The sequence below is a fragment of the Camelus bactrianus genome, chromosome 3 (assembly GCF_048773025.1).
Source record: "Camelus bactrianus isolate YW-2024 breed Bactrian camel chromosome 3, ASM4877302v1, whole genome shotgun sequence".
NCBI lineage: Eukaryota > Metazoa > Chordata > Mammalia > Artiodactyla > Camelidae > Camelus > Camelus bactrianus.
The window spans coordinates 37,451,874-37,476,233 of record NC_133541.1 but is presented as its reverse complement, the minus strand read 5'-3'; the positions used below and the strand labels follow the sequence as shown (position 1 = coordinate 37,476,233).

General features: G+C 35.4%; 2 protein-coding genes across 4 annotated transcripts in view; one reads left to right on the top strand and one right to left on the bottom strand.

The window, feature by feature from the left end:
* The window catches only part of MTREX (Mtr4 exosome RNA helicase), an 81,020-nt gene extending 80,642 nt beyond the window's left edge, over window positions 1-378 (bottom strand). For both annotated transcript variants that reach the window (XR_006728765.2, XM_010966283.3), the window contains exon 1: window positions 95-378. Coding sequence is in view for 1 of the 2 variants with exons in the window: in XM_010966283.3 (XP_010964585.2) it covers window positions 95-228 (134 nt within the window). In the remaining variant the exon portion in view is untranslated. The remainder of the gene's footprint in view (window positions 1-94) is intronic.
* A 140-nt stretch (window positions 379-518) lies between these two features.
* DHX29 (DExH-box helicase 29) overlaps window positions 519-24,360 on the top strand; it is a 43,503-nt gene continuing 19,661 nt past the window's right edge. Inside the window, exons 1-12 of one of the 2 annotated variants that reach the window (XM_010966282.3) lie at window positions 519-850; window positions 7,713-7,786; window positions 8,878-8,991; window positions 9,890-10,019; window positions 10,766-10,911; window positions 12,551-12,676; window positions 15,570-15,696; window positions 16,441-16,599; window positions 19,325-19,490; window positions 19,750-19,873; window positions 21,133-21,741; window positions 22,968-23,111. In XM_010966282.3, the coding sequence (XP_010964584.1) occupies window positions 673-850; window positions 7,713-7,786; window positions 8,878-8,991; window positions 9,890-10,019; window positions 10,766-10,911; window positions 12,551-12,676; window positions 15,570-15,696; window positions 16,441-16,599; window positions 19,325-19,490; window positions 19,750-19,873; window positions 21,133-21,741; window positions 22,968-23,111 (2,097 nt within the window). In that variant the 5' untranslated portion in view covers window positions 519-672. Of the gene's footprint in view, window positions 851-7,712; window positions 7,787-8,877; window positions 8,992-9,889; window positions 10,020-10,765; window positions 10,912-12,528; window positions 12,677-15,569; window positions 15,697-16,440; window positions 16,600-19,324; window positions 19,491-19,749; window positions 19,874-21,132; window positions 21,742-22,967; window positions 23,112-24,360 lie in introns of those variants that run through there. The other variant, XM_074358258.1, reaches the window with a different exon arrangement.

Here is a 24,360-nt window from a genome sequence, read left to right as displayed (position 1 = left end):
ACTCCCCACTTTCTCGTGGTCTTCAAAAGAGGATCGGGTTTTCCTTCCCCAGCACTGAGAGATGGAAAAAAGATACCTTGGATATCATCCTTACCCAGTCTTTTCTGCAGACCCTGATGGCCCCTTCCACCTCCCTTTCTCCTTTTCTTTGTCTTTTTTGGTTCCGGGCGCAGCGGTCGAGTCGTCCTCGAACACGCTGAAGAGCTCATCCCCGAAAGCGTCCGCCATCTTCCGGAGCTGTGAGACCTAATCTCCCTCCTACCCACGATGCTCCGCGACCGCACCGCCAGTGACGCCAAAGGAAGCCTCAACAGGGGCCCGTGGGAGACAAAATTAGTCAAATCACACGGCGGCCGAGGGTTCTTCCTTCCCTTCTTTTTCTCCTCCGATCTTTTCTTTTCTCTCCAAACATTAGTAGATGGGCAGCTCCGTGGCTAAAGAGAGTATGCAGCAAGGATGCCGGCACACAGCAGACACCTACAGGGACGGTGAGAAGGCGGGACCTTGGTGATCTGGACCAATTGCGAAGCTGCGGTCTTCTAGGCCCGAGAAGCCCGGATGGAGGACGCGCGGTGGCGGCGTGGGACCCGGGGAATGTGAAGCGCTCTAGGAAGCGGTGCGGGAGCTGTTCCGGGACTTGGACTTGGAGGAATCTTCTGCCGTAGCTCCAACATGGGCAAGAACAAGAAACATAAGGCGCCGGGGGCTGCGGCTGTCCGGGCCGCCGTCTCTGCTTCCAGAGCCAAATCCGCCGAGGCAGGAGCTGCCGGGGAGGCCCAAAACAAGAAGCCTGTGGCCAGGCCGTCCCCCGCTGCCTCTGCCAGCACCAGGGAGCCCAGAGTCAAGCAAGGTACGAGCGGTCGGCCCCGGGCTCTCTCTCGAGCCGGTGGCTGCTAGTTCGAGGGAGAAGCCTTCGCACCTGGGCGGACCCTTAAAATTTGTATCTCCCACACCTGAAGCCGCTGGGTAGCATTGTTTAAATCAGTGTAAGCTGTTTGGGCCTCCAGGGTTCCGACCGTAAACCTGTTTTAGACTGGCCTCTGGCACCCAACCTCCACTTTTTCTCCTGAAAAGAAAACGAAAATTGCATTAGCTCCTGTTTTAGCAGGGATCAATTCTGAGCCATCATCTAAACTAGCAAGGTGAATGCAGAGTAGTGTATGGAGTTATTAACCTGCTGGAGCCAGACGCATTTTCTATCTGCTCCTCAGACAATTTCAGCCACGATGTAGTGTTTCCGCGTGTTATGGAAAAAACAGTACTTAAGAATTTCAGCACTTACAGACCGAATATAGGTATAATCTATTGTAAAATTATCAGCGGTCTTTACTGCAGCAGTGCACTTTTGCTTACTGTGCAGTGTGGTTTAATAACGAGGAGATTGCAGATTCCGGCTGCAGATGAACAGGACACTATAACAGCAGATTTCAAAAGATGAACAGTTACAGCTGTTTTGTTCTGCTTAACTTGTTAGCTTGTAGTTCTTACTGAAATATGCGTCTAACAAATATTTATTGAAAACCCACTGTGTATCTGGCATGATGTTAGGGATGGGATAAGAAAAATAGACAAATTATGTCTCCTGGAGTTTGCCCGTCTAATGGCAGACACAGGCATTCAGTAATTACACAAACATTGTTTTATGATTGATAAGTGCCACAAAGAAAAACTAAGGAAGAAAATTTAACAGGGTAATCTGATTTTTGCTGGGGAGAAGAGGGGTCATGGATGGTTGTTTTGAGAAAGTGACGGTTAAGCTGAGATCTAGAGGACGAATAGGTGTCAACTCTGTAAAAATGGAGGAAATAGTATTCCTGGCAGAGGTAAGGCACACCATATGCAAAAATCTTGAGTCAGGTAACAGCATGGACCTTTGAGATACTCAGAATGTAAGCATTGCCTAAGGAAGAGAGATGAGACTGAAGAAGTAGGCAGGTAACAAACCTTCAACTAGAAGTTACATAATAATTCTTTGTCATGCAACTTACTGTTATGTTTTAACTTTTACTCTGTGAATCAGTCTCTTTCTGACTCTCCCTTTGTCTTTTCCTGATATTTCTTTGAATTCTTTGAACTTTCTAATAGTCATATTTTGTGTTCTTTGACTTCCCAATACCCTAGCCCCAAAATATGGCCATTACCAAAGATGTCAGTCGGTGACAATATGGTCACCTCTCTTCAGCCCTTCTAGGAGAGTTCATCTACTTCCTTTACTTCTTCTGTCTTTTCCTTTGTAGATGACTTCTCAATCAACATGTCCAGTCTTGGTCTCTAGTCCAAGCTCAAGTGAGCCATTTCTACATTTACTTGGACTTTTGGCCCTATTTTGCAAGCATCTCAAATGTAACATTGGCTAATACTAACTACAGTTCTCCCCCAAACTAGTTTTTCCTCTGACTTCTTTGTTTCTGTCTTTACATATTCCTCTTTATCCAATGTCAATAGTTATTTTGCCTTCCTTTCTTCTTCATATCCAATCTGTTGTCAAGCTTTGTGCAGTCTTCACTTATTTATCTTCCATGTATACTCTTTTCAATTTTGGTTTATACTGTTCACACTTCAGTCTAGGCACTCATGAATTTCTGGAGTACTAACACAGCCTTCTCATGGGTCTCCCTAGCTGTGCCCTTTTTTCCTCCTCCAGTCCTGCATAAAGCATCAGATTGATCTTTCAGAACCACTATTTTGATCATTATCACTTACTGGTTTTTCTCAGCATCCTTACTGACTTTGTCATAAAATACAAACCATGTAGCTAGTATCTAAACTTTCCTTTTTAGCCTTTTTACTAGTTCCTGTATTCAGCTAAGTCTGGTGTATTTTTACTGCTCCAAATACAGCTGTTGGCTTTCTGCCTCCTTATGTTTATTCTTGCTGTTTTCTCTTATTGGAATGCCATCTGTCCCTAATACTATCTACCAAAATCCTATAATACCCACCCCAGATGTCAACTACTTTTTGAATTCTTCCTGTATCCACAGTTCATGTATCATTGTTGTTTGAATCATTCTTTTTGATATTTAAATATTGACTATTGTATGATATGGTATTTGGTATTAGATTTTGCCTATGTGAGGAATTATACATTTTACTTATCTTACAAAATTTTAGGAGGTAGGAACAGTTTCATGGATATGTATTAATATACCTCAGTATTTACTCAAGTGCTATGAATATAGTCATTCAAAAAATTTCTTGGATTAGTGACGAGGAAAAATTCAGAGGAATTATTAAGACCAAGAAATCAAGAAAGAGAAAATGAGAGGTTATCTACCAAATTTGTAGGAATTTTTTATAACCATGAATCAGTATATATAGCAGTATAAATAAAACATAACAAGATTGACACTTGATTTTGTTTTCTTTTTCCTGTTTGGTTTTTTTATATGACATATAATAGGCCTACTTTGAAAAAAAATGGAGAAGTACACAAAAAAACATTATCTCTGAACTCTGTTGCTCCTAATGTAAATATAATTGTTTAATCCATCTCTCTCTGTCTTCTCAAACAATTGCAGGATTGTGCATAGAGTACTTTCTCAAAATTGAACTCCTGTCTAGAGGTAGAAAATGACTAGTGCCACAAAATGGCTGTTGGCACAACTCTGAGTAATCTTCCACTCCTGTCTTTTCATTTTGTTTGTTCATCAAATAATTCTTGAAGAGCTGCTGTGTACCAGGCAAGATTTTAGGCGCTGGGGATACCACAGAACAAAACAGACTGAGATCACTGCTTTCAAGAAGCCTACATTATTTGGGGCTGGTGGAGGGTGCTTACAGCCATAAGGCTTGTGTTTGTGAAAATCCTTAAATCTAGTTGAGACTTAAAATCTTAAGAGGAAAATAAGACTAGGGGACTGATGTCATGAATAAACTCATTAAAAACCATTGTAAATATTTTTAAGGTCACCAAAATAAAACAGAAAAGGTGCATAAAGGTTAGAAAACAGTGACTTGATAAAGAATAAATTGGGCGGTGTGGTTTGGTCTGTTTTAGTTTAGAACAGAGATGGCTTTTCTGAGGAAAATCTGCTGAGGTTATTGGAAGCAACCAGCTCTTCTATCTGGAGACAGAACGTTTGAGGCTTAGGAAACAAGAGCAAAAGCTCTAAGATGGAAACAAGCTTGGCATGGTACAGGAAGACAAGAAGAAATGTATGGGTGGAGTGAGAGAAGGGGCTGGTGGTGGTGTTAGATGGGAGAAAGACCTTAGCAAGGGGACTAGTCAGGTAGTTCTGGCAGTACAGCCTTCCTCACCAACCTTAGAATATATCAGCTCACTCTCATTTATTCTCTAGATACCCTGTCCTTCCCCTTTATAGCCTATTTGGATAATTACCTGCTTAGTTACTCCACCAGTGTATGAGCTCCATGAGGATAAGGAATGGGTCTTATTTATCCCTGATTGGGTCCCTTGGCTGGTTTTGATCCCCTTTGCAGATGTGTGCTGTTGGTCAGAGGGAGTCAGGGTGCCTCAGTGCACTTAGCAGCAGCACCTCAATGTGAATGTCTTAGTGATACTGGGCCTTTATAATCACTATGATGTAAAATGCAATACAATATAAAAGGAATATGTTCTAAAAGAAAGAGTATTAGGCAATGAGAAGTAGATTCTGGTTGATGCTTTTTTTTTATTGGCTGAGTCATGTTGAGGAAATCACGTGGTTTTTCTTTGCTTCAACTTTAATGTAATAAATATTTTTGAGAGCCAGTTATATGTGATGCATTGTTTCATGAACTGTCATTATAAAATTTAAATCTTTAGTGCTTTTGCCTTGGAGATACATACTGCACACCTCCTTATTTCCAGTAACTCCCTCCATCTCAAACAGAAAACCGAAACTTACAGAGAAAAGTCTCTAAGCAGCAAGAAAGATAGCTGTCATAAATCTTATGCACACTACTTGGCAAAAAGAATGGGAACCATCGTTGTTCCATGGCCTATTGACTTAGAATTGTATTTGAAAATAAGGTTGCTAATTTACAAGTTTCATTAACTGTTTTCTTGTGGTACCTTTACTTTTCCCTAGGTAACAGATTAGAATCTAGGGGTGAGGAGCTATTAGGTTAGCATTCTGAAAGTTGGCAGCTGACAGGAGACCAAGAATCACCAAATAGAAAATTAGAGCAGCCTCAGAGAATTGAGTAGCCTCGGCAATCTTCTCAGCATGGTCATAGATACTCATAATAAGTAATGCATCATGAAAGGCTTTGAATTTTGCTTACTGTAATATATATTATGGCAGGAAATGTAAATACAATTTACAAGGATTTACATCAAATTATTTTTAAAACGCATTTGAAATTCTAGAGTTTTTGTTCATGCTGATTAAAAATCTTAAATGAACATGTTTTAGGAAGAATTTGAAAAATGAAAGGGCCTTACTGGTTTACTTGATTTAAATGGTGATATCTCTGTGGCAAGATCTCATTGCTTCAGTTCCTCAGAGTATTGATTAAAATGAGAATACACCATTTTTAGAGGCCCTGATTGACACCCAGTGAATGTGCAGCAGTGTGTGTGTTCATTCTCCTGATGTTCTGGGAACTTAGATCTTTTATTTGCCCTCTACAAGTCTGCAGTGTAAGCTGACCTCAAGGAGGTAATATGGTTGGACCTCTTAAGTGGTTGGAGACAAATGAGAGCTGACTGCAATCTTTAATTCACTAATTAAAAAAAATAAAACCGAAAAAAGATTATTAAAGGAATTTACAATCTTACACATCAATCTTGAACTGTTTTTCAGTATAATCTTGGTAATGAAATGTTCATCAGTCTGTACCTTTTCAAAAAGGATTATAATTTGGCCCTTCTGTGGGTTTAGGGACTTCTAAAACTCTATAATTAGTGTGCTAAATTTGTGAATGAATTTACTACAATGGGTAAGACCCTCAGAAATGGTTAAAGACTACTACATATATTTTTCTTTATGACCATTGGCATGGGTTTAGAGCAAGGTTACTGAAATTAAGGTAAAGTCTGAGACTAAAAGATGAGGAAACTAACCATACTATACCAGAATTGTTATTATCTTTTAACATATTCTATAGGTAACTTTGAGTACCTCCTTAACTATAGCACAGAAGTAATTCAGGGAACCACAAATATCCCTAGTTCAGACTGCTCAGATGTAAATAGTTATTCTCAAAAACTTTGGTTTTTCTTTCTAAATGCTTCATTAAGTAGCATCTTAAAAAGAACAACCCAATATAAGTCCTTGACTTTTAAAATCATAATAAGCAACTTTTAAATTTAATGTTTACGTTTCTCTCTTAAAATGAAAAAAAAAATCCTTATTTTAAGATTTATAAAAGCAGGGTGACTAGGTTCTATATGATTCTAGGATTATTTTTATATAGCAGTGGTTCTTAAAGTGCACTCAGGGTATCCTGGGGAATTCTTGAGACCTTTCTAGCAGAGGCTTAATGAGATCAAACTATGTTTTTAATCTAAAATGTTATTTGCCATTTTTATGCTAATTTTCTTACTAATGTATTGTGACTACATGATGTGGGGTATTACAGAAGATTGAATGCAGAAGTTAGACATTAAGAGATTTGCAAAAATAAAACTTCTTTTGTTTTGGAAAATATACGAATTCATAAAAAGTATTAACATGTAGTGGGTTTATTATTTTTAATGAATTAATGAATTTTATAAAATTTCCCATTAATTTATAATTTGATAAATATTAAATTATAACCCACATAAACAAAAATAATTGTAGATGTTCAATAATTTTTAAAGAGTAAGGAAATCATGAGACCAAAGGTTTGAAAATAAATTTATTCCTTCCTGGTTATTCATTGTTAGACGACTGCTGGTATATAGCATTTCTGTAGATGGGAAGAGACTTGGCAACTATAGTGAGTTGAGTAGTGCCCCCCAGCAGTTCGTGTCCACCTGGAACCTCAGAATGTGATCTTATTTGGAAATAAGATCTTTGTATGAGGACCTTGATCTAAAATCATCCTGGACATAGGGACCTAAATCCAATGACTATTACCCAGAGAAAGGAGAGGGAGATTTGGACACAGAGAAGGCCATGTGAAGACTCATTTTAAGAAGGAAACAGACAAGCCAGACAACACCTTGGGTTACCAGAAGCCAGGAGATGCAAGAAAGGATTCTTGTCTAGAGCCTTCAGAGGGAGTATGGTCCTATTGACACCTTGATTTTAGTCTTCTGGCCTCCAGAATTGTGAGAGAGTATTTCTGTTATGGTCAGCCACCAAGGTTTGTGGTAATTTGTTACAGCAGCCTTGGAAACAAATATAGCAACCTTGTACTTAATGGAAGAGGATGATAGGGACTCCCACCTCCTTTTTGCCTTAGGAGGAATACTTTCTCTTCAAAATTACCCATCTACTCTGCCAGGAATCAAATATTCTCTGAGAGGTCTTACTTCAGCCAAGTGCCAGGCAGAAAAGCATCCAATTTTTAAATACATGGAGGTAAATTTAATCTACAAGATAAACAGGCATTTGTACTTTATAAGAAACTGGTTAACCTAGAGAGTGCTAAGTGGTAAAATGTTTTCCAAAATTTAGAGGGAAGATTGCTGACTTTTAGATTGAGTTATTTGGTGAAATGGGAAAGAGAGAGCTGAAATCAAATATTTAATATTTAGCAATTTTTAGAGGAAAATAGTGTGATGTGTATGGGTATTAACCATTAAATTGCCTTGACTATTTATTGTCTGTGATATACAGGTCCGAAAATTTATAGTTTTAATTCCGCAAATGATTCTGGTGGTCCTGCAAATCTGGATAAATCTATTTTGAAAGTGAGTACCAAGATCTTGAGTCATTTCAAGAAATATTACCTTAAAAAAAGAAAAATATTATATTCTTAAATGTAAGCAAGTGATGAGGTGTTTTGAATTTTTGTAAGTAGTGCAATAATTGCTCATCTGTACTAAATAGATGTAAATCATACACATCTGTTGAGAGCCTATAAGAAATTAAGAAAGAAATGGATAAGGTCCAGACTTCTGAGTGTATCATACACACCCTTTCATATCTGACTTAGTATACCTTTCTAGCCTCTTCTCCACTTAAAATTTTAGTTCACATCTCATTGTTCCCCCAAATTGCTAACACACCAGGTTGATTTTACTGGTGGTTCCATCAGCACTTCTTGTATCTTTTTAAATAATTACCATGCTGGGTTACAATTTATCTTTTTATACATGTGTCCTGTGCTAGACTGAATTCCTGAAGTATATTTTTGTGCTTTGGTCATAGTGGGCATTGAGTAAAGATGTAATCGAAAAGGAAGGTATTCCTGTGGATAGATGTTTGTGTAATGTTAGGTTAAATATATGGAAACAGCAGAAGATAGAATGGCTAGTAGGAGAAAAATAGGGAACAAACTCTGGAAGCCAAAATAATTTGTGTAACTTAACTATTAAAATTTATATAGCTTTACTTTTACTTGATATACCCCTTTTTAGTGTAGTATCCATTCCTTCAGGCTGTATGCTTGGGCTGGCTTATATTAAGGCAAATTTCTGGATTCTGTCCCCAAGGATTCTGATTCAGTATATTGGGATAGAGCTTAGAAATCTATGTGGTAACAGTCTAAAGGGTGGTCCACAGACAGTGTCTTGAGACATGGCTGCAAGAGATTTTATAAAAGGATTTTTTTTTTTGCCGCATGTTGTTGCTTTTTCCATATCCCATTTTTTCTTAAATATATGGTAGGCATGTGGTTCAGTAATGATACAACATATGATAATCACTATCTGATTAACTGAAATTCTGGTCTTAGTTGGCAGGGATATAGAAAACTGTGTGATTTGCTTCTAATTATTTCATTATTAAATGTTATTTTATAATTCAGCTTCTAATTGATATGACTTTTTGACTTCAACAGGTGGTAATTAATAACAAACTAGAGCAAAAAATTATTAGAGTGATCAATGAACATAAAAAGCAAAATAATGACAAGGGAGTGATTTCTGGAAGACTTACTGCCAAAAAATTACAGGTATTTTGCAAACTTTTTTTTAAGCTACTTATTTTTAGTGGAGCATTTTAAAGATAGCTCCACTTGTGAGATAAAATGACATTTTCAGTGTCCATTGAGATTTCATATTAATTCCATCTGCAAGAATGGGGAAGGAATTGTGCTAGATACAAGTGCACATATTAAAATGGTGATATGAAAAATAAGTTACATTCCTAAAATTATGCTGGACTTATGGTGGGCACTTTGCATACTTTTTCTCTGACATACAAATCCTGGGAAGTATTTTGCCCCACTTTTCAAATAAAGGAATTGAGGCTTGGAAAGGTTCCATGAATTATAGCCTGAGTTGTTAATTACTAAGTAGCAAAGAAAGCAGAGTCTGGATTTGAACCCATCCTGCCCAGCTCTAAAAATCATGCCTTAGAAAGTACATTAAAAAGCTTTATGTATGAACATGTTCACTGAAGCACTGCTTATAATTTAAAAAAAAAATCCTAAGTAGTGGTTACCAATAGGAAAATGTATAGATTATGATATTTCTACCCAGAGGAATATTATGTAACTATTAAAAGTGATGAACAGCTTTAAATAATTTGGGAAGGTGCTTATGTTATAATGTTGAGCGAAATTTGTTCTTACAAAATCATAGAAAAATGACTGAAAGGAAACTACATTGAATACTACAATGTAAACAGTATCTTGGTAGAGAGAATATGAGCAGCTTCTCCTGGTTCTTTTTTATTTCTGTAGTTCTCAAATTCTCAATACAGTGAGCACATTGAACTTTTGTAACTGGAAAATAAATATTTTTTACGTTTGTGTCAGTTTCTGGTTTAAAATTAATGGGAGAATAGCCTTATGAAATGAAAGGGGAAAAAAAGGACAGAATGATGTTTTTACGTTTTTCCTTTCATAGGATTTATATATGGCCTTGCAAGCATTTTCATTTAAGACTAAGGACATTGAAGATGCCATGACAAACACACTCTTACATGGAGGTGATCTTCATTCTGCCTTGGATTGGCTCTGTTTAAACCTTTCAGATGGTAAGCAGTATTGTCATAAAAGTCTTTCAGTTTATAAAACTTTTTGAAATAATTTCAGTATTTATGATATTTATATCAGGTTTTTGATTTGTACTTAAAATTTTTTTCACTGTTTTAATTTTATTTTTAGAATATTCTTATCTTTTTCTAATCTTTTCAGTATATTCTTCTTAGAGGTTGTGGTCTGTGCAAGAAGAAATTATTCTTTTGTGTGCTGCTTTCAGTTGTTGATAGCCATTTTGCAATGCACTTGAGACAGCAAATTCTCAAAGTTTGCCTATCTATAACCTGTCAGGTTGTGTATCCTTGTTTTGGTTTAAAAACTAGAGCTGTCTGCTTATGAATAAATAATATTTCATTAAGCAGAAGGTTTAGGTTGTAATCTTTGGCAAGAACCTGGAGTGCAAATTGTTTATATGGCTGGTTAAGGATACTACCACTTAGTATGACAGGCAGCCAAGGAGAGGGAAGTGTTAAGATTTTCTTATGAAGAAAATTTAGGAGTCTTAACCCATTGAGGGTGAAATAAATGGCGAAATAGAGATGTGCTGTTTGTCATCTGGTGAGTGTTCCCACTGGTTTGATGATAAAACTATGTTCTTCATAGTGTTTCTATTCTTAGAAGATGAGGGGTAGAAGAAAATTAAGTACTCTTTGCCTAGGCAAGGTTTATATGTATGTTTAATGAATATTTGTGTATTTTATGTATCATGTACATGTTTATTTTCATCCCAATTTCTCTTAAGATACACTTCCTGAGGGATTCAGTCAGGAATTTGAAGAGCAACAACCTAAAAGCAGGCCAAAATTCCAGTCTCCTCAAATACAAGCCACTGTTTCACTTCCACTGCAACCTAAAGCCAAAAAACAAGAGGGAGATCCTAAGATTAAGGTAATTTAAGAATTAAACATTCAGAGTTGTATAAAATCAGAATGATGCACATGCAGCAGTTCATAAGAGTATAATTACTAGGTTGCAGTAACATTTTTACTTACTGAAAGTGACTAATGGTTTGCCAAACTCTTCTATCACTGCCAGTTTCCGTTACCTATTGCTACATAACAAACCAGCCAAAAACGTTGTGGCTTACGGCAATAATTTATTTTCTAATGATTTTGCAGTCTGGGCTGGCTCAGCTAGGTAGTTCTTTTGTTCCATGAGGTATCTCCTCAGGCTGGAACATCCAAAATAATTTCGTTACTCACATGATTAGTGCCTCAGCTAGGGGCTAGCAAAGCATCTCTCTCTCTCCAGATGACTAGCTCAGGTTTCCTCTCATATGGTGATGTTGACATCTGGCTTCCTGGAACAAGTATCTTAAGATGATAAGCCCCAATGTACAAATTTTTATCAAGCTCTTGCTTGTATCACTCTTTTCTGAGGGGGAGGTAATTAGGTTTCTTCATTGATTTCTGCTTGGAGGAGGTACCAGAGATTGAACCCGGGACCTCTTGCGTGCTAAGCATGCTCTCTGCCACTTGAGCTATACCCTTCTCCCTTGCTTGTATCACTCTCGCTAATGTCCCATTGGTTGAAGCAAGTCATATGGCCAATTGAAAATCTGTGTGGAAGAGGATTACAGAAATGCATTAATGCTGGAAAGTGTACTTCAATTTCAGTAGGGCATTATTCTCAAATACTCTACATATCATAGAACATCTATGAACATGCATGAACCTAGCAGACATGCTAAATTAAATAAGCCAGTCATAGAAAGGCAAATACTGCATGACTTCACTTGTATGAAGTATCTAAAATAATCATATTCATAGAAACAGAGAATAGAATGGTAGTTACTTGGGGCTAAGGGGAGGATAGGCAAATGGGGAAATGTTGCTTAATGGTTATACAATTTCAGTTATGCAAGATGAATAAGTTCTAGAGAACTGCTGTGCAACATAGCGCCTAACAGTACAGTGCACTTTAGAATATGTTAAGAGACTAGATCTAATGTTAAGAATTCTTATCGGAGCTACCCCTCTGCCCAACCACCAAAATGCACACACACAAGAATACACAAAAATTTTTGGAGGTGTTGGATACGTTTAGTACCTTGATTGTAGTGATGGTATTACAAGTATATCCATGTGTCCGAACTCCTAAAGATGATGAGTTTATATATACATATAATAAATTAACATATTCTTATAATAATATATACATTAAATGTGCAGTTTTTAATGTGTCAGTCATACGTCAATAAACAAAACAAAACAACAATATCTATGGAAGCATCATCCCCACAAAATCACTGTTTTTAAGGAATAACACTAGTTTTTAACAGTTCCTTCTTTTATTTTTGCCTTTTTCTGTAAATGTATTCTTTGGATTATATGAATTTAGACTTATTAATGTAATGTTGAGTTAAGTTCATTTGTCCTTCACTGAACAGTAAAGAATGTGATTTTTTGAGGCATATGTGTCTCCTGTTTCTGAGTGTAAAGAAATTATAAAAGCAGTAACACTTGATGATAGTTTTGACACCTTTTTCTAATTTTGGTTTTTCAGATATTTGTTTTTTTCTTTCTAGCCAAAAAAGGAAGAAAAAAATTTGGAAGTAAATATGAAAGAATGGATTTTGAGGTACGCTGAACAACAAAATGAAGAGGAAAAAAGCGAGAACTCTAAAAGTTTAGAAGAGGAAAGATTTGACCCTGTGAGTAGAAATTTATATTGGGCTTCTAGCTGGATAATCCTAGCAAAATATTTAACTTTTCTGAGACTTAGCTTCCTCATTGGTAAATTGAAGAAATGCTTACCTGTTGGAGTTTATATGAAGATTAAACAAAATAACGCTTAGGGAAATACATTACACAGAATAACTGCCTAATAGATGTTAAGTGCATTCCTCTGTGTTTAAAGAGATCATCACCAAATATTTTTAAATGATTGTTATGTGTAAGGAATATGCTAAATTATTTGGATAATTTTTAAAAGCACATTCCTTTATAGAGGAAATCCATTACCTAGACAGAAAAAACCTAGATATCATAAGATAAACTAAAAATACAACGTTAAGGGAAAAAAGCAAGTTGTGGAAAGAAAATAATATAAAAGATATATCCGATAAAGGACTTCTGTCTAGAATTTATAAAGAAGTTTTAAAAGAACAACAGACACTTTACAAAAGCAGTTACATTGGTGGCCAATAAACATGTAAAAATAAGTTCAGTATTGCTAGTAATCAAGAGAAATGAAAACTGCAATGAAATACCACTGTGTATCTATCAGAATAGCTAAAATTAGAAAGGTAAATAATACCAAGTGTTGGGAGGATGTGGAGCAACTGGAACACTCATACTTTGTAAGAGTACGAAATGAAATGGTACAACCACTTGGAAGACTGGCACTTTCTTATGAAGTTAGACATACACTTGTCATATGATCTAACAATTTTATTCCTAGGTATTTACACAAGAAAAATGAAAATGTAAACAAAAAAAGACTTGTACACGGATGTTCCTAGCAACTTTATTTATAATAGCCAAACACTGCAAGCAAGCCTCAAAAACATTATATAAGGATGAAAGAAGCTAGGCACAAATGAGTACATACTGAACAATTTCATTATATTAAATTCCAGAGAAGTCATCTATGCAAAATCAATCTCTAGTGAGGGAAAGCAGATCATTGGTAGCCTGAGTCCAGGGATGTGGGAAGGAGATTGACTGTTAGACATGATGAGGAAACTTTTGGGTGTGAAGGCAGTGTTTTATATCTTGATTATAATGATGGTTATGTAGATGTATACATTTATCAAACACATTCACTTATACATTTAAAATGGGTACCTTTTATTATAAGTGAATCATACCTTTATAAAGTTGGTTTAGAAAGAAAAAAAGGAAGTTGCAGAACAAGCATACGTGGTCTAATGAACTCATTTGTGTAAAAGAAAAAAATATATATACATATATTTGCATTCTTATGTGCAGAAAGAAAACATCTGGAGAGATATACAAGAAGCTATTACTAGTTATTAGGACTGGGGTTGTTAGAGTGGGAGGGAGGCTTCTTTTTTTAATAATCTTCTGTATCCTTTAAGCTTTTTCAACCATGTGCCTGTATGGAAGTAGCATAAACAAAAAGAATTTAAGACAGTACAAGTCTTACTTTGAGGTTCAGAGAAGGAAGAGTTTTCTTCTCATTGGAGTATTAGGTCAGGACTTCATAGAAGAGAGGTGGGACTTGAAGGATATATGAAGTGTGCAAGGCAGCAAAAAATGGGAAGATGGTCCAGATGGATGAAATAGTGTGAATAAGGGTACAGAAGAAGAATTGTGCAAGGGGCCTTCGGGATTAAACAATAGATAGAGGGCAGAACATGTAGGTGAGTACTGGCAGATAGGAGTAAACAGGTAAGTTCAGCTGAGACTAGAAGATTTTGATGCCCAGAATATGAATTTGACAACTTTTCCTATTGATTGTGAAGAGTCGCTAGAAGTGTGGGGGCAGGTGACTGACAAGAATTTGACATTTTAGGTCAAATTTAGTACTGCTTGAGGTGGTTTGCAAAAGGTAGGCCATTTTGGTAGCTCCTGCACCTGCTCAGGTATGAAATAATAAGGTCCCAAATTGGAAATTAGAAGAAAAACAGTTAAAGCAAGAATCAATAGAAATTGGTGACTTACTGAATATAAAAGTTAAGCCAAAGACAGCAAGAGATTCATAGGTGAAGGGGTGGTGGTATCAATGCCACACATAGGAAAGATTGAAAGAATGAATATGATTTGGTTGAATTTGAGAAGATAGCTAACCCTTCTATCTGTTACACTGTATTGATGTTGACTTCTACACAAAATCGCCCCAGAATTCAGGTGGTTGTGCTTCTTTAGTGTCTCTTGCCTTCCTCTCAGCAGTTGTTTTAAATAGCAGCATTGCACATGCCCTGTTCTCCACCCTGGTGCTTTGATGCTTCTCATCTATTAACCTAACCTAAAGAAAAACACCAGTAATTTGAGTTCAGCTTTAAACTCTGTCCAGGTTTTGCTCAACAGAGTTAAATCCTTAAGTTTTATAACACCTGTTTTCCCCAGAGGCCATTTTTTTTAATGCCCCTATCTTCCATAAGATAGAGATTATAGGAAAGTAACTTTCAGATAAGAATATTATTGTATTATTGTGTATACAATCCTTTAAATATGTATTTATAAAACGTATAAAAATTTAATTTTTCTTTTTACAGAAGTGAGCTCATACTTCTTTTTATTCTGTAGTTTGCTCTATGTAACATGTCAGGGAAGTTTCTCCATGTGGATCACCTTCATTCTTTTGCTACCTCATCTTTTTTACAGTGGCTGACTAGTTTTCTCTGTAGATATGTACCACACTTGATTTTCAATTTTCTTTTTCAGTCAGTACGGAGTAAACATCTATATACCTGCAAATCTGCACATTTGTATTATTTCTCTATGAAAAATTTCTAGAAGTAGATTTGTTGGTTCAAAGAATAAGATAAAAAGATCACAGGTTTTGATATAGTACACTGATGATAGATAAACTAATCTGGCCTTTTTATTTCTTTATCATCATCATCTTTGAAACAACAGAATGAAAGATACTTGCACCTTGCAGCAAAACTTCTGGATGCAAAGGAGCAAGCAGCTACTTGTAAACTAGAAAAAAACAAGCAAGGCCAAAAAGAGGCTCAAGAAAAAATAAGGAAATTTCAAAGAGGTAAACACATCAAAATTCTTAGATGTATAAATGTCTTTTCTTTATCAGCCTTTCTAGAATGGAGGTTGCCTCTTTTTTCCTAGTAATTTTTTCTAATAATTTTCCTAATAATTTATACTTGGGGTGGGCAAACTTTTTTTACAAGAAGCCAAATAGTAAATACTGTAGATTTTGCAATTTGTTATGATTACTCAGCTCTGCTGTCACAGCATAAAAGCAGCCATAGGCAGTACATAAAGAGAATGGTTACATTCTCATAAAACTTTATTTATGGATGCTGAAATTTCATATTTTTCACATGTCACCAAATATTTCCTCTTTTTGTCTTTTCAACCAGTTAAACATGCAAAAATCATTCTTAGCTCACAGGCCATACAGAAATAGGCAGTGGGGCTGGATTTGGCCTGTAGGCCATAGTTTATCAACCTCAGATGTATACATAAAATTCCATCTCCATTCAAGAAGGAGAGGTGAATACAATTCCATGAGTGTTTATTTCTAGTGAAGATGTTTTTCCAGGCCTTCTACATCTGTTAAATAATTTGTTTTAAAAATGTTAGTATATGATGTGAAAATAAATTGCCTCTGACTTCTAGCACAAATTCCTAGTAGGAAGTGTTGAATAATTGGCTATAGGAAGGAGGAATTTTTTTTTTTCAAAAACCAATCTGCAAAGTAACAAGGCATGAAAAATAAATATAAGCAAAAACAAAAACAAATAAGCATCATGGGTTTTTTTGATAGAAATGGAAACTTTAGAAGACCATCCAGTATTTAATCCAGCCATAAAGATTTCACATCAACAGAATGAAAGGAAGAAGCCTCCAGTAGCCGCAGAAGGGGAAAGTGCTTTGAACTTTAATTTATTTGAAAAATCTACAGCTGCTCCTGAAGAAGAGAAAGGTAAAATGAAGGAAAAGTGTTCCAGGGCATAAAATGTAAATAATAAAATGTCAAGGAGTGTATAATTGAGAAATTATATTACTTTGTATTCTGGCAAACTACATAAGATAGCAGTAGAGTTGTGCTTCCACACACTGTCTTGGAAAAGTAATAATTATGATAACTTATGGTGATTACAAATATCTTGCTTCAGCCTCATCTCTCTCCAGCCCATCTTCCAAACTCCTGCCAGAATTATCTTTTCATAACACAGATCTAAATGTAAGTTTCCTGTGAAAAACTTTAATCAGTAACAAGTTCAAATCCTGTATCATGGCATTGAAGATCCTTTGCATTCTGCCACAGTCTACCTCTCTACTTTGTTCTCCAAGCTATGTACCACAGCCACATCATTCTTTAAAACATATGCTCCATGACTTTGCTCATCCTGTTATCCCCTTCTTGGTCAACCTTTCCCTTGCTTAGAGGCTCAAATCAAACAGCACCTCTTCTTTAAACCTTCCCTGATTCCTGCTGTACCACCAGAGGTGTGTAAATGTTCTCTTCTTTGTGCTTCTAAGTAAATTACTGATTTAGCTAGTGTATTTATCAGTCTGTAATATAGTTAGTTGAGTCCCACACTAAATTGTCAGTTCTTATTCTTTCCATAAATATTTATTGAATTTTTATTGTTCACAGTGTCAGTTACTAAAAAAAAACTTAGTTTTTGCCCTCTTCAAGTACACAGTCTAGGAGGAAAGGTAAACTTTAAATATACACAAATACATTATTACAAATTGTGATCTGTGCTATCAAAGAAAGAAAACTGGCTTCTATCAATAGAGATAACAAGAGCGCCTAATTTAGATGAGGGAAACCTGATACCTTGCTTTGACATCTGACAGATGATTAGGTGTTTGGCTGGTAATAAGCTGGTGGAAAGAACCTTCTAAGGAAAGGGACAGTACATTGGAAGTGTAAGGTGGAAAAAAGCTTAGCGCATCACTATTCAACAGAACACTATGATGGGAATGTTCTACATCTGCATTATCCCATGTGGTAGCTGCTAGCCAAATATGAGTAAACTGCCCCTTGAACAATGCAGGGGTTAGGGGCACTGTGCAGTCAAAAATCTGCATATAACGTTTGACTTCCCCAGAACTTAACTGCTAATGGCCTACTATTGGCTGGAAGCCTTACTGATAACACAGACAGCTGATTAACACATATTTTGTATGTTTTATGTATTATATACTGTATTCTTACAATAAAGTAAGCTAGAAAAAAGAAAATGTTAAGAAAAATCATGAGAAAATACATTTACAGTACTGTTCTGTATTGATTCCATGAGTTTACGTCATCTGTTTACAAGAGGAATCATCTGTCAGTACCTATATCAACATTGTACAAAACACTGTAGGTGCTATATGTATTACTAACACTAGACATCAAAAATGAAAGGATAAGGTGAAAAAGAAATTCTTACTTGTTTATAGGTACAATAATTCATGCATTGATAACAAAGAAGTAGCTTTAATGATAGGCTAGTGTAATCGACAAAGTTGCTTTGCTGTAGCCTGGCCTTATACACTAATGAATGAATCATAAATTTTTATGGCTTACAGTATTACAGTCATATTCATAATATAGTATTGGAAACTTTGTTACATTTTTTAAAAAAACACCTGTGATGATAGCCTGACATGCAGTTTCTCCAGTTATGAGAGAGGGGCATATTGTGTGGTAGTGTAATTCTTTGAAAGCAAAGTTATAAAATAGAAAACTAACAAGTTATCAATTTTATATTAAATATCGCCTAATGCCTATGTAAGGATAGGCTGTCCACTTCAATATAAGTCTTACACATGATGTTCTCCATGTATTTTTTTTATATATTTATTTCAAAAGGAGGAGGGTATAGCACAATGGTAACGAGCATGCTTAGCATGCATGAGGTCTTGGGTTCAATCCCCAGTACCTCCTCTAAAAATAAAAAAGTAAAGCTAATTACCTCCCCCCCAAAAAAACAAACCAAACCAAACAAAAAAAAATTTTTTTAATAAAAAAATACGCATATAAGTGGACTTGTGCAGTTCAAACCCATGTTGTTCAAGGGTCAACTGTATCAAGCACTTGAAATGTGACTATAGTACAACTGAGAAACTGAAATTTTAATTGTAATTAATTTAAATGTAGCCACATGTGGCTGGTGACCACTGTATTGGGCCAGGCAGATTTAGAGCAGTTAAGGAATTGACTAATAACCAGTGTTGGCTGCTGCATGGTGAGAATGATGGAAAAGTGACAACAAATAGGCAGGGATGGGCCATGGAGAGCTTTTAGGCAGTAGTGAAAAATTTGGACTTTATGTTAAACATAACATGAAGCTATTGAAGGTGGTAGTGGCAGCTGTTAAGCAGAGAATGACATCTGATTTATATCTTTCCAAAGGATTGCCCTTCCTGTGTGGCAGCCTGCCAGACATTGTAATTCAAAGTATTCTAAACAATTCATTAATGCATAGTATCATAGATATTTTTACAAGAATATGTAACTTAAGATACTTTTCTTAAAAGTCAGATTTTCACTAATTCTGTCCATCAAGAGGATTTCCTTGCATCACTTATAGAAGAGCAGAACTTTCTTTCTATCCTTTCTTAACCTATTCTCTTCTAAAATCCCTCAGAAGAGATTGTATATTACTGCATGTCCATTTTAAAGACCCAATCTTTTCCTGTCATTTTAGGGAAAAAGAAAGAACCTCATGATGTAAGAAATTTTGACTATACTACTCGAAGCTGGACTGGAAAATCTCCCAAACAATTTCTGATTGATTGGGTCAGGAAGAATCTTCCCAAGAGTCCAAATCCTTCCTTTGAAAAAGTTCCAGTAGGTAGATACTGGAAATGTAGGTATGTTTTTCAGTTAATTGAATGAACTTTTAGGAAAATCTAAGATGAGAATCTTTTTGTTTCTTATGAGTTAAGTAGACGTTTAGGAAGCTTAATTCCACATCTCAGGTTGATAGTGTTTGTAAGTTACTATCTAGTACAATGTCTGCCATGGAAATAATTTAATTTAAATAGTGTGAACTACAGTTCAGTGTTAATGGAATTCTGACCTTTTTTACTTCATCAGTTTTATTTTTAAATGTTTTCGGCTTCTTTGTAGGGTAAGGGTAATCAAGTCTGAAGATGACGTACTGGTGGTCTGCCCTACAATCTTAACAGAGGATGGCATGCAAGCTCAGCACCTGGGAGCTACTTTAGCTCTTTATCGTTTAGTGAAAGGGCAGGTGAGACTTTTTAGATCTAGGTGTTTCAAAAATCATTTGTGGAGTAATGAGTATATTTTGTCAACATAAAACTGTACCTGCATGTGGAAGGTAGTATTTAATTATGGCCCTTTGTGCCAGTTTTCTTTTTCCTGAATGCTGCTTCTGATTAATCCTTGTTTCTGCTTATTTATAACTTTGACTTCCTCGCACCCCTAAAGATAATCCAGTCTTCTCCTTAGACCAAAGGCTCTGAACCGTTTACAAGCTGTACTAATTTACAGATTAAAAAATAGTTGTGTTAGAGTGGATGAATTAAGGAGAATTTTAAAATTTGTTTTCCTTAAATGTTACATTGTCTCTCAACTATAAAAAATTAGACATTGGTTCCAGTTTTCAATTTCAGGCTATATTGATTATAAGCTTCCAGTTTAAGGAAAGATGAAAATAAAGTACTACTGAAGAAAGCACTTTTAAGAGACTATAATGCCCCTTTTTTTGTGGGGTGGGGTGGGGAGTGGTATTGTCACCTTTTTTAAAATAATAAATGTGTGTATCTTTCTTCATGGGAAATTAGAACCACTGAAAATTTAGACAGTGATTAAGTGGAACTCCAAACAATAGTTCTTTTCCATTTTCTGTCAGTAGACACTCTTAATGTCTTTATTTCCCTCATTTTGCAAAATAAGGTATCATAAGGTAAGCTTAACTGAAGGAAATGACTACCAGTGTTATAGAAATCATTGTGGGCTCTTTTATAACACAGAATTAGAATAACTTAGATTCCATCCAGTGTAGTTCATTTTTAAATTATACAACTGCCAGACTCTCAAAGGGAACTTGTTTTAGAAATGCTTTATGGATCATCTACACATTCATATAGCAGCACTATAAGAATAAATAATAAACATGTATTTAGTAGTTTCCTGTGATCCAGTAATAAGCATTTTACATGATTAACTTAGTCTTCCTCAGAGTATGCCTATAAGGGAAGTGCTCTTATTAGCCCCATTTTACAGATGTAGAAACTAAAGCACAGAGTGGTTAAGTTACAAGCCGAAGGTCTTACAGCTAGTTAGTCTAGAAGCCTAAATATGATAAGCTGTTTGTAAATTTGCATCATATGCATGTATATCTTATATTAATGTAATAACTTATTAGTTTAAGAGACATTTTAAGAAGATAGCTATCCTTTTAAGTTCTAATCTGTTGAATTTTGGTATCGAGTGTTAGTGAAAACAACATACTATGGTTTTGGTCTTTTTTTTCCCCCTTTATAGTCAGTTCATCAGTTGCTTCCTCCCACTTACCGAGATGTTTGGCTGGAGTGGAGTGATACAGAAAAGAAAAAGGAAGAATTAAATAAAATGGAAACCAATAAACCACGTGATCTTTTTATTGCCAAACTTCTGAGTAAACTGAAACAGCAGCAGCAGCAGCAACAACAGCATTCTGAAAATAAGAGAGAAAACTCAGAAGATCCTGAGGAGTCTTGGGAAAATTTAGTTTCTGATGAGGATTTCTCTGTATTGTCCTTGGAATCAGAAAAGGCAGAAGATTTGGAACCTGTTAGGAACCTCTTTAGAAGGTTGCAAAGCACACCTAAGTACCAGAGACTTCTAAAGGAAAGGCAACAGTTACCTGTGTTCAAACACAGGAATTCAGTTGTTGAAACTCTTAAAAGGCACAGGGTTGTGGTTGTCGCAGGTGAAACAGGGAGTGGTAAAAGTACTCAAGTGCCACATTTTCTGTTGGAAGATTTGCTTCTAAATGAGTGTGGAACAAGTAAATGTAACATTGTCTGTACCCAGCCCCGCAGAATCTCAGCGGTGAGTTTAGCCACAAGAGTGTGTGATGAATTGGGCTGTGAAAATGGACCTGGAGGAAAGGTAAGCTGTTGTTTGAATGGTAACATTACTCACCCATAGTCTTGGGATCCAAATGGCACCCGTACCATATGTGAGTTTTGACTGATACTGGTTGTTCAGTAGCACATCCCAGGCACTTTCCATATTTTTGAATGATGTGATGTTATGCCACTCTTCATATGAAAAGGATTGTCAGTAATTGTTATTAAAATTCTCATATAAAAGGAAAAATACACTCACTTTAATAATTGAGTATTCAAATATATTACATACTAAATTCATCAAAGAATATAAACACATACAAATATAACTCTAATATCATATATCTCAAGTTTTTGGAAATCTTTTCTGTGGAATGTATTCCTGAATGATTTTCATAAGTTCAGTGAACAGAAGGAAAAAACAATATAGAAGAAAATGCCAGACTATTTGCAAATCCTGTTATATAAAAATAATAGAAAAAGGACTTAGATATCTACTATTGTGCATTTTGCCATGGAAGTATACACAAAATTGGCTGGACCTTAACCAAATACGATAAATTCCAAGTTCATATAACTCAGCTGAGTTATACTTGGAATTGTTCTTTTTAGATACAGAATTTAACATTTTTGTCTCTATCTTTAAGCTAGGTACCCCTTCATTAAAAAATTTTATGTGGCAGTTTGTCTAGGTTTCTTTCATGAAATGTAATAGTTAAAAAGATGATTTCTGTCTTAAAAGGCATTTACATTTAAGGGTTTAAAGGGATGACATATGTATACAAATAAAACAAAGGAATGACTGAAGGAATAAGAAAGAAAATGTGATAGAAAGATTCCTGTCAGACACCACTGGTTTTTAATGGTGGCAGCTTTTATGAGATCCTGATAGAAAAGTAGACCAAATTGAAGGAGCTGCTCCAGAATTCTGTTCCTGAGTACCTCAATGTTTTGCTCCAAGAAAATTTAATAAGAAATTAATTAAATCTATTAATATTTTCATAATCATGTTAACAGTACTCAAAGCAGTGAACAGTTTTTGTTTCAACACTCTGAAAATAAAAAAGATTTTTCTTGTTTAAAATTGCCAAAACATTTTATAGTTTTATATAATTGAAGACCGTGGGAAAGTAATAAATTGCACCAAATAGATTTACTTAGACTGCTCCATATAGTAGCGGGATCAACACCTGTGCTTCACTTTTTAAGGCTTGTTTCCTAGATCACTTGTGAAAATCTAATCTTGGCCTTGTGTCCTCCCTTCAGAATTCTTTGTGTGGATATCAGATCCGGATGGAGTCTCGAGCTAGTGAATCTACCAGGTTACTCTATTGTACAACAGGGGTTTTGCTAAGGAAACTTCAAGAAGATAGTCTCTTAACTAATGTGTCTCATGTTATTGTAGATGAGGTGAGTAGATTCTATAGTCATGTTTAGAAAAAATTCTAAACATTTTTGTATCAAAATGATGTTACTCCTAATATTAGCTAACTTTTTCTTCATGCTTATAAATGCTCGACACTTCACATATAACTACTATTTAATTTCCTCTAACAAATGTGTCTCATATTAATTGATTTATTTAACAAATACTGTATAACATTTGCTAGATGCAGTGCTGTTCTAAGGACTTTCATATATATAATTTCATTTAATCCTTCCAGCAATCCAGTGAAGTAGATTTTATTATCCCTATTTTACAGTTGAGGAAACCGAGGCACACAAAGGTTAAATAGGTTGCTCATGTTCACCCAACCAGTAAGTTCTGCAACTGGGGATTCAAACCCAGCAATCCAGCTGCAGCCATCTCTTACCTGCTGTTGCTCAACTACATTTGTTAAAAGGTTTTCTCTGATTCTTATAAAAATGAGGAATCCTCATCAACATGTCATTTTCTCTATAGATATACCCCTACTTGAGTAAAGTTGAATACACATTTAAAATTGAATTATTGTAAATGGTATACTAACTTAGTATATGTAAACTGATTTGTATATAATCTATTGAAGAAGAAATAAGATGTATAGCATTTCTATTATTCAAAAATTTTTTTCATTTTCCTGATACAAAGTTTGTATGAACATCTGTTAATTCACAAAGTTCAGAAGGCATTAGTGAAAGTTCAGTCATTCTTTGATTCTTAATAGACTACATACAGATTATTGCGTCTCCTTTTGGTTAGTAAGTATTAGAAGTATAGAGAGATACAAAAATGAAAATAAAAATTATCTATAGTATTATGACCCAGGAAAAAAATCAGTGTTGACATTTGTGTATTTTTGTGTGTGTATATTTAGTATGTGTGTATATTTACTTTCAGATTCTTTCATCATTTGATAGTCTACAGAAACATTTTTAATAGCTTTATAATAATATATAATTTGGATATCCCGTAATTTAACCATTTTCCTGTTGTTGGACAAGCTTAGGTTAAGATGTGTTTAAATATATTTTGGTAATAGATAAGAGATAGGAATTCATTTTTATCTTTGGAGTCTTTATTCTTTAATGGGGAAAGAAACTGTACTATTATCACTAAGGTGTCTAAAAGCTGGTGGGTGGGTATAGCTCAGTGGTAGAGCACATGCTTAGCATGCGTGAGGTTCGGGGTTCAGTCCCCAGTACCTCCACTTAAAAATTAAAAAAAATAAAAAATAAA